The 16,323-nt window shown below is 42.4% G+C and overlaps 5 protein-coding genes across 5 annotated transcripts; all 5 read right to left on the bottom strand.

Annotated features, from left to right (window-relative positions):
* Positions 1-1,611: 1,611 nt before the first annotated feature.
* On the bottom strand, positions 1,612-2,601 carry LOC139468726 (uncharacterized). Its single transcript, XM_071250852.1, has 3 exons — positions 2,577-2,601; positions 2,061-2,140; positions 1,612-1,881 (listed from the first exon to the last, which is right to left on the bottom strand). The coding sequence occupies exons 1-3, from the start codon at positions 2,599-2,601 to the stop codon at positions 1,612-1,614; spliced, it is 375 nt and encodes a 124-aa protein (XP_071106953.1).
* Positions 2,602-4,656: 2,055 nt separating this feature from the next.
* LOC139468739 (uncharacterized) lies at positions 4,657-5,646 on the bottom strand. The gene is made up of 3 exons (XM_071250866.1): positions 5,622-5,646; positions 5,106-5,185; positions 4,657-4,926 (listed from the first exon to the last, which is right to left on the bottom strand). Exons 1-3 carry the CDS (start codon positions 5,644-5,646, stop codon positions 4,657-4,659), a joined length of 375 nt encoding a protein of 124 aa, XP_071106967.1.
* A 2,080-nt stretch (positions 5,647-7,726) lies between these two features.
* LOC139468733 (uncharacterized) lies at positions 7,727-8,716 on the bottom strand. Its single transcript, XM_071250860.1, has 3 exons — positions 8,692-8,716; positions 8,176-8,255; positions 7,727-7,996 (listed from the first exon to the last, which is right to left on the bottom strand). The coding sequence occupies exons 1-3, from the start codon at positions 8,714-8,716 to the stop codon at positions 7,727-7,729; spliced, it is 375 nt and encodes a 124-aa protein (XP_071106961.1).
* A 2,071-nt stretch (positions 8,717-10,787) lies between these two features.
* LOC139468722 (uncharacterized) lies at positions 10,788-11,777 on the bottom strand. The gene is made up of 3 exons (XM_071250848.1): positions 11,753-11,777; positions 11,237-11,316; positions 10,788-11,057 (listed from the first exon to the last, which is right to left on the bottom strand). The coding sequence occupies exons 1-3, from the start codon at positions 11,775-11,777 to the stop codon at positions 10,788-10,790; spliced, it is 375 nt and encodes a 124-aa protein (XP_071106949.1).
* Positions 11,778-13,875: 2,098 nt separating this feature from the next.
* On the bottom strand, positions 13,876-14,864 carry LOC139468412 (uncharacterized). The gene is made up of 3 exons (XM_071250366.1): positions 14,840-14,864; positions 14,325-14,404; positions 13,876-14,145 (listed from the first exon to the last, which is right to left on the bottom strand). The coding sequence occupies exons 1-3, from the start codon at positions 14,862-14,864 to the stop codon at positions 13,876-13,878; spliced, it is 375 nt and encodes a 124-aa protein (XP_071106467.1).
* Between the last annotated feature and the right edge of the window lie 1,459 nt (positions 14,865-16,323).

The raw sequence follows: 16,323 nt of genomic DNA, 5'->3' as shown, positions 1-16,323 counted from the left end.
CTCTGTTATACCAGCCTCCACAATACCATTTACATTCGACAAACTGACACGGGCTAGTGGGCTAGTATTTTTAGAATGTGAGGGAAACTATATATTTTTTCATCTACGGATGCAAAACCAGGTATAAACTATGAGCCTAAATAAAACTTTTGTTTAAAAAAAGCACACCTTGCAACAATTTATTTTTGGTGGCCGACATGTTCTTTTTGTTCAACAGTCTGAAGCATAATTATTTTTCAATCAATTTCTGAGACAATTTATTTTTTTCTGATAAAATCCTTCCCACCCACACACTCACAGTCAGAGAAATCCAATTGTCCGTTCCATTTTGAAAACGCTGAGGTGGACGTACAGGGGACGAATTCAGACCCCTTCTATCATTTATGTATTTTTGTAGAATGCCAGATACGAATATTACGTCATATTTGTATTAATCTACTCTTGCATACAAGTAGGTGTCAACATAGGCTTTTTACTTGCACCTGGCGACAGCCTATGTATAAAAGCATGCCCTCTGCTTTTTCTGAAGATCACGGGCCAAAGGAACAGCAGTGAAGTCGATTTCTGGAAGGCCACAATGAAGAGACGAGTGGAATCCAATATTGTCTGGGGCGAAGGGAGATCACTCTCAATCCCTTGTCCGACTACCGGTATTAGATGGTGAAGTGCTCGTAATATATCCTATGTGGCGACACTTGTGTTTTAGAGAAGAAAGGCAATTCTCGATTCGAACTCCATCAATAGGAAGCCACAATCATTGTTTCATTAGAAATGATTAGCTAGTTTATTGGAATATTAAAATTCTTCAATAACAAAGTGTCCAAGAGAGCTATCCTCGGAAAATATCCCGTGTCACAATTGTCGCCACATAAAAATTTAGAAGTGTCAAATCTTAAGGTAGCCCCCACCTATTCAGAAATCTTCTGCTCAGTACAGATCATGACATTGGGACACAGCAGAACAGCAATATAGGGGCAACATTCACTGATTAACTATATCCATATGAATTTGTCTCATGTTCGGGAACCTTGGGATTTGGCCAGATGCCTATATTGCGATGCTGCTGTCGCCCAGATATTATTAGCTGTAAGGATGAAACACTGTAGACAAAACAGACAACTTGTGTATACATTACAGAAACATTTATTCAGATAACAGAAAGCCGAAAGAAATATGCCTCAAGAGAGATCCAAAAACGGGCCAAAATTGTATAGAACGTATAGTCTTGTGCGATTCCAATAAGCCAAGAGGTTTGCCGAAACGAAAGTGAAAGTTGGGCCAAAATGTATGTGCCTAAAAATACGCCAAAATGCGCAAAGAGCGGTTATGTGGAAAGGTACTCTCTCTCTCTCTCTCTCTCTCTCTCTCTCTCTCTCTTATACAGACATATATGTACTCGTAAATGCACTCTAACTCTCATTTCTAACATACATACCCTCTTCCTCTCACACACACATACATACATGCTTATTCATTCAGTCACACACACACACTTACACGAACACATGCTCATTCAATCTTTCATTTACTCTCACATACGCACACATACATACACACATGCTCATTCACTCACTCACTCGAACGCATTCAGACATTAAAAGGATAAGGAGTCTAAGAGAAGATCTTCCTAAAGAAGGCAGCAGCTCTCGTCAGCGCCTTTCTAAAGGGATGAATCTCTCTGTCATCCACAAAGCTGTGGTCGTCCTCATCCTCGTACACCCAGTAGTCACTGTCATCGTCGTCACTTGGGGCAGGGTAGTGATCAGCGTGGTTAATGGTGACGGGGGCAGGGAGCGTCTCACCGTAGACAGGGCGGGCCCAGAACGGAGTGAAGACGCTCAGGGGGTCGGGACAACGGGAAGGGGACACAGCCAGGGAACGCTACACATCGAGGGGGTGGAGAGAGGGACAAAGGGAGGCATGTGAGACAGAATACGGGATACGTTTGCAAAGAAAACGAATCACAGTTTATTATAGGGACTGGGCAGACTTAATGTACAATAAAACAGGGGCTATAATAGAAGGAAGAAGTGACAGGGAGGGCATGTAAAACTACATACACAGTCGGACTCCTCATCCTGAGACGGCCACAAACTCACAGCCGCAGGAGTGCCATAATAGCGAATTATGTCCTCCCGAGCTGAAAAAGAAAAACGAAAGCTAGGTTCAGTTAAATGTACGCCGGCGGCTGCGTTTACAAAATCACAACTTACGTCTTCTGACAACTACAATATGTCACTAGACCTCGGCCTTTTGACAATGCGAATTCCAAGTGTATGTGGGCTTTACAGGCTGTGCTGCAAGACCACCATTAACCAATAAAATGGGCCAAACAGCTGCTTTTCACGTAATACAGGTTATCTTACATCTGGACTACGTCGCTTGACACTATAATGAACGAACAGGTTTCATCTAAGACACCACATGTCAAGTTTACAATCAAAAATTTTCAATTAAGACAATTGCAAATGGCGGCCGCCATCTTCAGTCCCGATACTGCTGCCTAACAACGACCAATTTCACATCTAATTTAACATCTTAATACTGTTAAGTGGAATAATTGTGACCTTAAATACCTTGAATGTGAAGCCTTGTGTTCATCTTGGAAGAAGGCACACTTGGAAAGATACAGCAGTGAGCGAAACGTAGAGGTCAGCGGAGCAAATGCGATCGTTTTTCTGTTGTAAACAGAAGGGACGTCGGTAACGGCAACGGTAACTACGTTACCGAGTTCGAGGACTCAGAACGTGGCTCATCGACAGCTTCCGGAGTGGTCAAGCCTAATGGCATTGCAGAGGCTGAAAACAGACGGGTTTATTTCGTCTGAACACCAGGCTTAATTATAAGTTGTAACTTACAACTGAAACGTTGCATACATCAGTTTAGAGTTTGAAAAACGTGCTGGTGAAAAGTGGGTGTTTTTCGTGCCTCCATTACTCGGAACAGGGCGAATTTTGTTCATTTTCCTATGGATCATCACTTGTAGACATTAACCTTAAACGTTGGCTGGGCCGAATAGCGATACCATATAAGAAACCTCTGTTATACCAGCCTCCACAATACCATTTACATTCGACAAACTGACACGGGCTAGTGGGCTAGTATTTTTAGAATGTGAGGGAAACTATATATTTTTTCATCTACGGATGCAAAACCAGGTATAAACTATGAGCCTAAATAAAACTTTTGTTTAAAAAAAGCACACCTTGCAACAATTTATTTTTGGTGGCCGACATGTTCTTTTTGTTCAACAGTCTGAAGCATAATTATTTTTCAATCAATTTCTGAGACAATTTATTTTTTTCTGATAAAATCCTTCCCACCCACACACTCACAGTCAGAGAAATCCAATTGTCCGTTCCATTTTGAAAACGCTGAGGTGGGCGTACAGGGGACGAATTCAGACCCCTTCTATCATTTATGTATTTTTGTAGAATGCCAGATACGAATATTACGTCATATTTGTATTAATCTACTCTTGCATACAAGTAGGTGTCAACATAGGCTTTTTACTTGCACCTGGCGACAGCCTAGGTATAAAAGCATGCCCTCTGCTTTTTCTGAAGATCACGGGCCAAAGGAACAGCAGTGAAGTCGATTTCTGGAAGGCCACAATGAAGAGACGAGTGGAATCCAATATTGTCTGGGGCGAAGGGAGATCACTCTCAATCCCTTGTCCGACTACCGGTATTAGATGGTGAAGTGCTCGTAATATATCCTATGTGGCGACACTTGTGTTTTAGAGAAGAAAGGCAATTCTCGATTCGAACTCCATCAATAGGAAGCCACAATCATTGTTTCATTAGAAATGATTAGCTAGTTTATTGGAATATTAAAATTCTTCAATAACAAAGTGTCCAAGAGAGCTATCCTCGGAAAATATCCCGTGTCACAATTGTCGCCACATAAAAATTTAGAAGTGTCAAATCTTAAGGTAGCCCCCACCTATTCAGAAATCTTCTGCTCAGTACAGATCATGACATTGGGACACAGCAGAACAGCAATATAGGGGCAACATTCACTGATTAACTATATCCATATGAATTTATGTCTCATGTTCGGGAACCTTGGGATTTGGCCAGATGCCTATATTGCGATGCTGCTGTCGCCCAGATATTATTAGCTGTAAGGATGAAACACTGTAGACAAAGCAGACAACTTGTGTATACATTACAGAAACATTTATTCAGATAACAGAAAGCCGAAAGAAATATGCCTCAAGAGAGATCCAAAAACGGGCCAAAATTGTATAGAACGTATAGTCTTGTGCGATTCCAATAAGCCAAGAGGTTTGCCGAAACGAAAGTGAAAGTTGGGCCAAAATGTATGTGCCTAAAAATACGCCAAAATGGGCAAAGAGCGGTTATGTGGAAAGGTACTCTCTCTCTCTCTCTCTCTCTCTTATACAGACATATATGTACTCGTTAATTCACTCTAACTCTCATCTCTAACATACATACCCTCTTCCTCTCTCACACACATACATACATGCTTATTCATTCAGTCACACACACACACACACACACACACTTACACACTTACACGAACACATGCTCATTCAATCTTTCATTTACTCTCACATACGCACACATACATACACACATGCTCATTCACTCACTCACTCGAACGCATTCAGACATTAAAAGGATAAGGAGTCTAAGAGAAGATCTTCCTAAAGAAGGCAGCAGCTCTCGTCAGCGCCTTTCTAAAGGGGTGAATCTCTCTGTCATCCACAAAGCTGTGGTCGTCCTCATCCTCGTACACCCAGTAGTCACTGTCATCGTCGTCACTTGGGGCAGGGTAGTGATCAGCGTGGTTAATGGTGACGGGGGCAGGGAGCGTCTCACCGTAGACAGGGCGGGCCCAGAACGGAGTGAAGACGCTCAGGGGGTCGGGACAACGGGAAGGGGACACAGCCAGGGAACGCTACACATCGAGGGGGTGGAGAGAGGGACAAAGGGAGGCACGTGAGACAGAATACGGGATACGTTTGCAAAGAAAACGAATCACAGTTTATTATAGGGACTTGTCAGACTTAATGTACAATAAAACAGGGGCTATAATAGAAGGAAGAAGTGACAGGGAGGGCATGTAAAACTACATACACAGTCGGACTCCTCATCCTGAGACGGCCACAAACTCACAGCCGCAGGAGTGCCATAATAGCGAATTATGTCCTCCCGAGCTGAAAAAGAAAAACGAAAGCTAGGTTTAGTTAAATGTACGCCGGCGGCTGCGTTTACAAAATCACAACTTACGTCCTCTGACAACTACAATATGTCACTAGACCTCGGCCTTTTGACAATGCGAATTCCAAGTGTATGTGGGCTTTACAGGCTGTGCTGCAAGACCACCATTAACCAATAAAATGGGCCAAACAGCTGCTTTTCACGTAATACAGGTTATCTTACATCTGGACTACATCGCTTGACACTATAATGAACGAACAGGTTTCATCTAAGACACCACATGTCAAGTTTACAATCAAAAATTTTCAATTAAGACAATTGCAAATGGCGGCCGCCATCTTCAGTCCCGATACTGCTGCCTAACAACGACCAATTTCACATCTAATTTAACATCTTAATACTGTTAAGTGGAATAATTGTGACCTTAAATACCTTGAATGTGAAGCCTTGTGTTCATCTTGGAAGAAGGCACACTTGGAAAGATACAGCAGTGAGCGAAACGTAGAGGTCAGCGGAGCAAATGCGATCGTTTTTCTGTTGTAAACAGAAGGGACGTCGGTAACGGCAACAGTAACTACGTTACCGAGTTCGAGGACTCAGAACGAGTCTAATCGACAGCTTCCGGCGTGGTCAAGCCTAATGGCATTGCAGAGGCTGAAAACAGACGGGTTTATTTCGTCTGAACACCAGGCTTAATTATAAGTTGTAACTTACAACTGAAACGTTGCATACATCAGTTTAGAGTTTGAAAAACGTGCTGGTGAAACTGGGTGTTTTTCGTGCCTCCATTACTCGGAACAGGACGAATTTTGTTCATTTTCCTATGGATCATCACTTGTAGACATTAACCTTAAACGTTGGCTGGGCCGAATAGCGATACCATATAAGAAACCTCTGTTATACCAGCCTCCACAATACCATTTACATTCGACAAACTGACACGGGCTAGTGGGCTAGTATTTTTAGAATGTGAGGGAAACTATATATTTTTTCATCTACGGATGCAAAACCAGGTATAAACTATGAGCCTAAATAAAACTTTTGTTTAAAAAAAGCACACCTTGCAACAATTTATTTTTGGTGGCCGACATGTTCTTTTTGTTCAACAGTCTGAAGCATAATTATTTTTCAATCAATTTCTGAGACAATTTATTTTTTTCTGATAAAATCCTTCCCACCCACACACTCACAGTCAGAGAAATCCAATTGTCCGTTCCATTTTGAAAACGCTGATGTGGACGTACAGGGGACGAATTCAGACCCCTCCTATCATTTATGTATTTTTGTAGAATGCCAGATACGAATATTACGTCATATTTGTATTAATCTACTCTTGCATACAAGTAGGTGTCAACATAGGCTTTTTACTTGCACCTGGCGACAGCCTAGGTATAAAAGCATGCCCTCTGCTTTTTCTGAAGATCACGGGCCAAAGGAACAGCAGTGAAGTCGATTTCTGGAAGGCCACAATGAAGAGACGAGTGGAATCCAATATTGTCTGGGGCGAAGGGAGATCACTCTCAATCCCTTGTCCGACTACCGGTATTAGATGGTGAAGTGCTCGTAATATATCCTATGTGGCGACACTTGTGTTTTAGAGAAGAAAGGCAATTCTCGATTCGAACTCCATCAGTAGGAAGCCACAATCATTGTTTCATTAGAAATGATTAGCTAGTTTATTGGAATATTAAAATTCTTCAATAACAAAGTGTCCAAGAGAGCTATCCTCGGAAAATATCCCGTGTCACAATTGTCGCCACATAAAAACTTAGAAGTGTCAAATCTTAAGGTAGCCCCCACCTATTCAGAAATCTTCTGCTCAGTACAGATCATGACATTGGGACACAGCAGAACAGCAATATAGGGGCAACATTCACTGATTAACTATATCCATATGAATTTATGTCTCATGTTCGGGAACCTTGGGATTTGGCCAGATGCCTATATTGCGATGCTGCTGTCGCCCAGATATTATTAGCTGTAAGGATGAAGCACTGTAGACAAAGCAGACAACTTGTGTATACATTACAGAAACATTTATTCAGATAACAGAAAGCCGAAAGAAATATGCCCCAAGAGAGATCCAAAAACGGGCCAAAATTGTATAGAACGTATAGTCTTGTGCGATTCCAATAAGCCAAGAGGTTTGCCGAAACGAAAGTGAAAGTTGGGCCAAAATGTATGTGCCTAAAAATACGCCAAAATGGGCAAAGAGCGGTTATGTGGAAAGGTACTCTCTCTCTCTCTCTCTCTCTCTCTCTCTCTCTCTCTCTCTCTCTCTCTTTTATACAGACATATATGTACTCGTTAATTCACTCTAACTCTCATCTCTAACATACATACCTTCTTCCTCTCACACACACATACATACATGCTTATTCATTCAGTCACACACACACACACACACACACTTACACACTTACACGAACACATGCTCATTCAATCTTTCATTTACTCTCACATACGCACACATACATACACACATGCTCATTCACTCACTCACTCGAACACATTCAGACATTAAAAGGATAAGGAGTCTAAGAGAAGATCTTCCTAAAGAAGGCAGCAGCTCTCGTCAGCGCCTTTCTAAAGGGATGAATCTCTCTGTCATCCACAAAGCTGTGGTCGTCCTCATCCTCGTACACCCAGTAGTCACTGTCATCGTCGTCACTTGGGGCAGGGTAGTGATCAGCGTGGTTAATGGTGACGGGGGCAGGGAGCGTCTCACCGTAGACAGGGCGGGCCCAGAACGGAGTGAAGACGCTCAGGGGGTCGGGACAACGGGAAGGGGACACAGCCAGGGAACGCTACACATCGAGGGGGTGGAGAGAGGGACAAAGGGAGGCATGTGAGACAGAATACGGGATACGTTTGCAAAGAAAACGAATCACAGTTTATTATAGGGACTGGGCAGACTTAATGTACAATAAAACAGGGGCTATAATAGAAGGAAGAAGTGACAGGGAGGGCATGTAAAACTACATACACAGTCGGACTCCTCATCCTGAGACGGCCACAAACTCACAGCCGCAGGAGTGCCATAATAGCGAATTATGTCCTCCCGAGCTGAAAAAGAAAAACGAAAGCTAGGTTCAGTTAAATGTACGCCGGCGGCTGCGTTTACAAAATCACAACTTACGTCTTCTGACAACTACAATATGTCACTAGACCTCGGCCTTTTGACAATGCGAATTCCAAGTGTATGTGGGCTTTACAGGCTGTGCTGCAAGACCACCATTAACCAATAAAATGGGCCAAACAGCTGCTTTTCACGTAATACAGGTTATCTTACATCTGGACTACATCGCTTGACACTATAATGAACGAACAGGTTTCATCTAAGACACCACATGTCAAGTTTACAATCAAAAATTTTCAATTAAGACAATTGCAAATGGCGGCCGCCATCTTCAGTCCCGATACTGCTGCCTAACAACGACCAATTTCACATCTAATTTAACATCTTAATACTGTTAAGTGGAATAATTGTGACCTTAAATACCTTGAATGTGAAGCCTTGTGTTCATCTTGGAAGAAGGCACACTTGGAAAGATACAGCAGTGAGCGAAACGTAGAGGTCAGCGGAGCAAATGCGATCGTTTTTCTGTTGTAAACAGAAGGGACGTCGGTAACGGCAACGGTAACTACGTTACCGAGTTCGAGGACTCAGAACGTGGCTCATCGACAGCTTCCGGAGTGGTCAAGCCTAATGGCATTGCAGAGGCTGAAAACAGACGGGTTTATTTCGTCTGAACACCAGGCTTAATTATAAGTTGTAACTTACAACTGAAACGTTGCATACATCAGTTTAGAGTTTGAAAAACGTGCTGGTGAAAAGTGGGTGTTTTTCGTGCCTCCATTACTCGGAACAGGGCGAATTTTGTTCATTTTCCTATGGATCATCACTTGTAGACATTAACCTTAAACGTTGGCTGGGCCGAATAGCGATACCATATAAGAAACCTCTGTTATACCAGCCTCCACAATACCATTTACATTCGACAAACTGACACGGGCTAGTGGGCTAGTATTTTTAGAATGTGAGGGAAACTATATATTTTTTCATCTACGGATGCAAAACCAGGTATAAACTATGAGCCTAAATAAAACTTTTGTTTAAAAAAAGCACACCTTGCAACAATTTATTTTTGGTGGCCGACATGTTCTTTTTGTTCAACAGTCTGAAGCATAATTATTTTTCAATCAATTTCGGAGACAATTTATTTTTTTCTGATAAAATCCTTCCCACCCACACACTCACAGTCAGAGAAATCCAATTGTCCGTTCCATTTTGAAAACGCTGATGTGGGCGTACAGGGGACGAATTCAGACCCCTTCTATCATTTATGTATTTTTGTAGAATGCCAGATACGAATATTACGTCATATTTGTATTAATCTACTCTTGCATACAAGTAGGTGTCAACATAGGCTTTTTACTTGCACCTGGCGACAGCCTAGGTATAAAAGCATGCCCTCTGCTTTTTCTGAAGATCACGGGCCAAAGGAACAGCAGTGAAGTCGATTTCTGGAAGGCCACAATGAAGAGACGAGTGGAATCCAATATTGTCTGGGGCGAAGGGAGATCACTCTCAATCCCTTGTCCGACTACCGGTATTAGATGGTGAAGTGCTCGTAATATATCCTATGTGGCGACACTTGTGTTTTAGAGAAGAAAGGCAATTCTCGATTCGAACTCCATCAATAGGAAGCCACAATCATTGTTTCATTAGAAATGATTAGCTAGTTTATTGGAATATTAAAATTCTTCAATAACAAAGTGTCCAAGAGAGCTATCCTCGGAAAATATCCCGTGTCACAATTGTCGCCACATAAAAATTTAGAAGTGTCAAATCTTAAGGTAGCCCCCACCTATTCAGAAATCTTCTGCTCAGTACAGATCATGACATTGGGACACAGCAGAACAGCAATATAGGGGCAACATTCACTGATTAACTATATCCATATGAATTTATGTCTCATGTTCGGGAACCTTGGGATTTGGCCAGATGCCTATATTGCGATGCTGCTGTCGCCCAGATATTATTAGCTGTAAGGATGAAACACTGTAGACAAAGCAGACAACTTGTGTATACATTACAGAAACATTTATTCAGATAACAGAAAGCCGAAAGAAATATGCCTCAAGAGAGATCCAAAAACGGGCCAAAATTGTATAGAACGTATAGTCTTGTGCGATTCCAATAAGCCAAGAGGTTTGCCGAAACGAAAGTGAAAGTTGGGCCAAAATGTATGTGCCTAAAAATACGCCAAAATGGGCAAAGAGCGGTTATGTGGAAAGGTACTCTCTCTCTCTCTCTCTCTCTCTCTCTCTCTCTCTCTCTCTCTCTTATACAGACATATATGTACTCGTTAATTCACTCTAACTCTCATCTCTAACATACATACCCTCTTCCTCTCACACATACATACATGCTTATTCATTCAGTCACATACACACACACACACACACTTACACACTTACACGAACACATGCTCATTCAATCTTTCATTTACTCTCACATACGCACACATACATACACACATGCTCATTCACTCACTCACTCGAACACATTCAGACATTAAAAGGATAAGGAGTCTAAGAGAAGATCTTCCTAAAGAAGGCAGCAGCTCTCGTCAGCGCCTTTCTAAAGGGGTGAATCTCTCTGTCATCCACAAAGCTGTGGTCGTCCTCATCCTCGTACACCCAGTAGTCACTGTCATCGTCGTCACTTGGGGCAGGATAGTGATCAGCGTGGTTAATGGTGACGGGGGCAGGGAGCGTCTCACCGTAGACAGGGCGGGCCCAGAACGGAGTGAAGACGCTCAGGGGGTCGGGACAACGGGAAGGGGACACAGCCAGGGAACGCTACACATCGAGGGGGTGGAGAGAGGGACAAAGGGAGGCACGTGAGACAGAATACGGGATACGTTTGCAAAGAAAACGAATCACAGTTTATTATAGGGACTGGGCAGACTTAATGTACAATAAAACAGGGGCTATAATAGAAGGAAGAAGTGACAGGGAGGGCATGTAAAACTACATACACAGTCGGACTCCTCATCCTGAGACGGCCACAAACTCACAGCCGCAGGAGTGCCATAATAGCGAATTATGTCCTCCCGAGCTGAAAAAGAAAAACGAAAGCTAGGTTTAGTTAAATGTACGCCGGCGGCTGCGTTTACAAAATCACAACTTACGTCTTCTGACAACTACAATATGTCACTAGACCTCGGCCTTTTGACAATGCGAATTCCAAGTGTATGTGGGCTTTACAGGCTGTGCTGCAAGACCACCATTAACCAATAAAATGGGCCAAACAGCTGCTTTTCACGTAATACAGGTTATCTTACATCTGGACTACATCGCTTGACACTATAATGAACGAACAGGTTTCATCTAAGACACCACATGTCAAGTTTACAATCAAAAATTTTCAATTAAGACAATTGCAAATGGCGGCCGCCATCTTCAGTCCCGATACTGCTGCCTAACAACGACCAATTTCACATCTAATTTAACATCTTAATACTGTTAAGTGGAATAATTGTGACCTTAAATACCTTGAATGTGAAGCCTTGTGTTCATCTTGGAAGAAGGCACACTTGGAAAGAAACAGCAGTGAGTGAAACGTAGAGGTCAGCGGAGCAAATGCGATCGTTTTTCTGTTGTAAACAGAAGGGACGTCGGTAACGGCAACGGTAACTACGTTACCGAGTTCGAGGACTCAGAACGAGTCTAATCGACAGCTTCCGGCGTGGTCAAGCCTAATGGCATTGCAGAGGCTGAAAACAGACGGGTTTATTTCGTCTGAACACCAGGCTTAATTATAAGTTATAACTTACAACTGAAACGTTGCATACATCAGTTTAGAGTTTGAAAAACGTGCTGGTGAAACTGGGTGTTTTTCGTGCCTCCATTACTCGGAACAGGACGAATTTTGTTCATTTTCCTATGGATCATCACTTGTAGACATTAACCTTAAACGTTGGCTGGGCCGAATAGCGATACCATATAAGAAACCTCTGTTATACCAGCCTCCACAATACCATTTACATTCGACAAACTGACACGGGCTAGTGGGCTAGTATTTTTAGAATGTGAGGGAAACTATATATTTTTTCATCTACGGATGCAAAACCAGGTATAAACTATGAGCCTAAATAAAACTTTTGTTTAAAAAAAGCACACCTTGCAACAATTTATTTTTGGTGGCCGACATGTTCTTTTTGTTCAACAGTCTGAAGCATAATTATTTTTCAATCAATTTCTGAGACAATTTATTTTTTTCTGATAAAATCCTTCCCACCCACACACTCACAGTCAGAGAAATCCAATTGTCCGTTCCATTTTGAAAACGCTGATGTGGACGTACAGGGGACGAATTCAGACCCCTCCTATCATTTATGTATTTTTGTAGAATGCCAGATACGAATATTACGTCATATTTGTATTAATCTACTCTTGCATACAAGTAGGTGTCAACATAGGCTTTTTACTTGCACCTGGCGACAGCCTAGGTATAAAAGCATGCCCTCTGCTTTTTCTGAAGATCACGGGCCAAAGGAACAGCAGTGAAGTCGATTTCTGGAAGGCCACAATGAAGAGACGAGTGGAATCCAATATTGTCTGGGGCGAAGGGAGATCACTCTCAATCCCTTGTCCGACTACCGGTATTAGATGGTGAAGTGCTCGTAATATATCCTATGTGGCGACACTTGTGTTTTAGAGAAGAAAGGCAATTCTCGATTCGAACTCCATCAGTAGGAAGCCACAATCATTGTTTCATTAGAAATGATTAGCTAGTTTATTGGAATATTAAAATTCTTCAATAACAAAGTGTCCAAGAGAGCTATCCTCGGAAAATATCCCGTGTCACAATTGTCGCCACATAAAAACTTAGAAGTGTCAAATCTTAAGGTAGCCCCCACCTATTCAGAAATCTTCTGCTCAGTACAGATCATGACATTGGGACACAGCAGAACAGCAATATAGGGGCAACATTCACTGATTAACTATATCCATATGAATTTATGTCTCATGTTCGGGAACCTTGGGATTTGGCCAGATGCCTATATTGCGATGCTGCTGTCGCCCAGATATTATTAGCTGTAAGGATGAAGCACTGTAGACAAAGCAGACAACTTGTGTATACATTACAGAAACATTTATTCAGATAACAGAAAGCCGAAAGAAATATGCCCCAAGAGAGATCCAAAAACGGGCCAAAATTGTATAGAACGTATAGTCTTGTGCGATTCCAATAAGCCAAGAGGTTTGCCGAAACGAAAGTGAAAGTTGGGCCAAAATGTATGTGCCTAAAAATACGCCAAAATGGGCAAAGAGCGGTTATGTGGAAAGGTACTCTCTCTCTCTCTCTCTCTCTCTCTCTCTCTCTCTCTCTCTCTCTCTCTCTCTCTCTCTCTCTCTTTTATACAGACATATATGTACTCGTTAATTCACTCTAACTCTCATCTCTAACATACATACCTTCTTCCTCTCACACACACATACATACATGCTTATTCATTCAGTCACACACACACACACACACACACACTTACACACTTACACGAACACATGCTCATTCAATCTTTCATTTACTCTCACATACGCACACATACATACACACATGCTCATTCACTCACTCACTCGAACACATTCAGACATTAAAAAGATAAGGAGTCTAAGAGAAGATCTTCCTAAAGAAGGCAGCAGCTCTCGTCAGCGCCTTTCTAAAGGGATGAATCTCTCTGTCATCCACAAAGCTGTGGTCGTCCTCATCCTCGTACACCCAGTAGTCACTGTCATCGTCGTCACTTGGGGCAGGGTAGTGATCAGCGTGGTTAATGGTGACGGGGGCAGGGAGCGTCTCACCGTAGACAGGGCGGGCCCAGAACGGAGTGAAGACGCTCAGGGGGTCGGGACAACGGGAAGGGGACACAGCCAGGGAACGCTACACATCGAGGGGGTGGAGAGAGGGACAAAGGGAGGCATGTGAGACAGAATACGGGATACGTTTGCAAAGAAAACGAATCACAGTTTATTATAGGGACTGGGCAGACTTAATGTACAATAAAACAGGGGCTATAATAGAAGGAAGAAGTGACAGTGAGGGCATGTAAAACTACATACACAGTCGGACTCCTCATCCTGAGACGGCCACAAACTCACAGCCGCAGGAGTGCCATAATAGCGAATTATGTCCTCCCGAGCTGAAAAAGAAAAACGAAAGCTAGGTTCAGTTAAATGTACGCCGGCGGCTGCGTTTACAAAATCACAACTTACGTCTTCTGACAACTACAATATGTCACTAGACCTCGGCCTTTTGACAATGCGAATTCCAAGTGTATGTGGGCTTTACAGGCTGTGCTGCAAGACCACCATTAACCAATAAAATGGGCCAAACAGCTGCTTTTCACGTAATACAGGTTATCTTACATCTGTACTACATCGCTTGACACTATAATGAACGAACAGGTTTCTTCTAAGCACCACATGTCAAGTTTACAATCAAAAATTTTCAATTAAGACAATTGCAAATGGCGGCCGCCATCTTCAGTCCCGATACTGCTGCCTAACAACGACCAATTTCACATCTAATTTAACATCTTAATACTGTTAAGTGGAATAATTGTGACCTTAAATACCTTGAATGTGAAGCCTTGTGTTCATCTTGGAAGAAGGCACACTTGGAAAGATACAGCAGTGAGTGAAACGTAGAGGTCAGCGGAGCAAAAGCGATCGTTTTTCTGTTGTAAACAGAAGGGACGTCGGTAACGGCAACGGTAACTACGTTACCGAGTTCGAGGACTCAGAACGAGGCTCATCGACAGCTTCCGGTGTGGTCAAGCCTAATGGCATTGCAGAGGCTGAAAACAGACGGATTTGTTTTGTCTGAACACCAGGCTTAAGTTGTAACTTACAACTGAAACGTTGCATACATCAGTTTAGAGTTTGAAAAACGTGCTGGTGAAACTGGGTGAATTTTGTTCATTTTCATATGGATCATCACTTGTAGACATTAACCTTAAACGTTGGCTGGGCCGAATAGCGATATCATATAAGAACCCTCTATTATACCAGCCTCCACAATACCTTTTACATTCGACAAACTGACACGGGCTAGTGGGCTAGTAAGAATGTGAGGGAAACTAGATATTTTTCATCTACGGATGCAAAACCAGATATAAACTATGGACCCAGATAAAAAAATCTTTTTTGTAAAAACATTTCTTACAACAATTTATTTTTGGTGGCCGACATGTTCCTTTTGTTCAACAGTCTGTCGTATAATTAGGGTCACGTCAGAACGACCTTTCATCCGACCAATCGGAGCATCGCTTACCAATTATGAAAGTGACAGTCGGAATGTGATTTATAATCGGGCAATTTCGAAAACTTTAACACGGGGTATTCCAAACGATAGTTACGGGTTTAACGACTGAATCCATACAATCTAGACCATCTATTAGCCATTCCAGAATGTTCTTTTGCTTGGGTTTCAAATTTGTAATCGAGAATTTGTCAAAATATGTTTCGAAGCGTAGTCGCCAATTTGAAATTAGTGCCGTAAAGCACGAGAAAGCTACCTTCTGATTGGACATTCCATTGGTCTGTCAAAGTACACGCAAGGTCAGTCTGACGTGACACGTAATGGGATGTCCTCAGATCTTTGTTTAGCGGTAGAGAGAACTAAGATCTGATTTTAATGAGATTGAGTCTCTTATCATGTTCAGTTGATTACCCAGCAAATCGACCCACTAGTTAGCCCTAGCGGACAGTGTTAGACATCCAGGTAGAAGACCGAGAGTATTCCCCCTTTATGTCAAGTTCTGAAGACTATGCGTAATAATGGCTGTGACAAACACTGTAGCGAGGAGTGTTTACAGTTTGTTTGTTTGTTGTTTAACACCGCACTCTGCAATATTCCAGCTATATGACGGTGGTCTGTAAATAAGTGAGTCTTTACCAGACAATCCAGTGATTGACATCATGAGCATCGATCCACGCAATTGGGATACGATGACATGAATCAACTAAGTCATCGAGCCTGACCACCCGATCCCGTTAGTCGCCTCTTACGACAAGCATAGTCACTTTTTAGTAAGAGGCGACTAACAGGATGGGTGGT

The sequence above is a fragment of the Haliotis cracherodii genome, unplaced genomic scaffold (genome assembly GCF_022045235.1).
Source record: "Haliotis cracherodii isolate W230 unplaced genomic scaffold, xgHalCrac1.p SCAF_2, whole genome shotgun sequence".
In the NCBI taxonomy this organism is placed as follows: domain Eukaryota; kingdom Metazoa; phylum Mollusca; class Gastropoda; order Lepetellida; family Haliotidae; genus Haliotis; species Haliotis cracherodii.
This window is presented reverse-complemented; position numbering and strand designations above follow the sequence as displayed.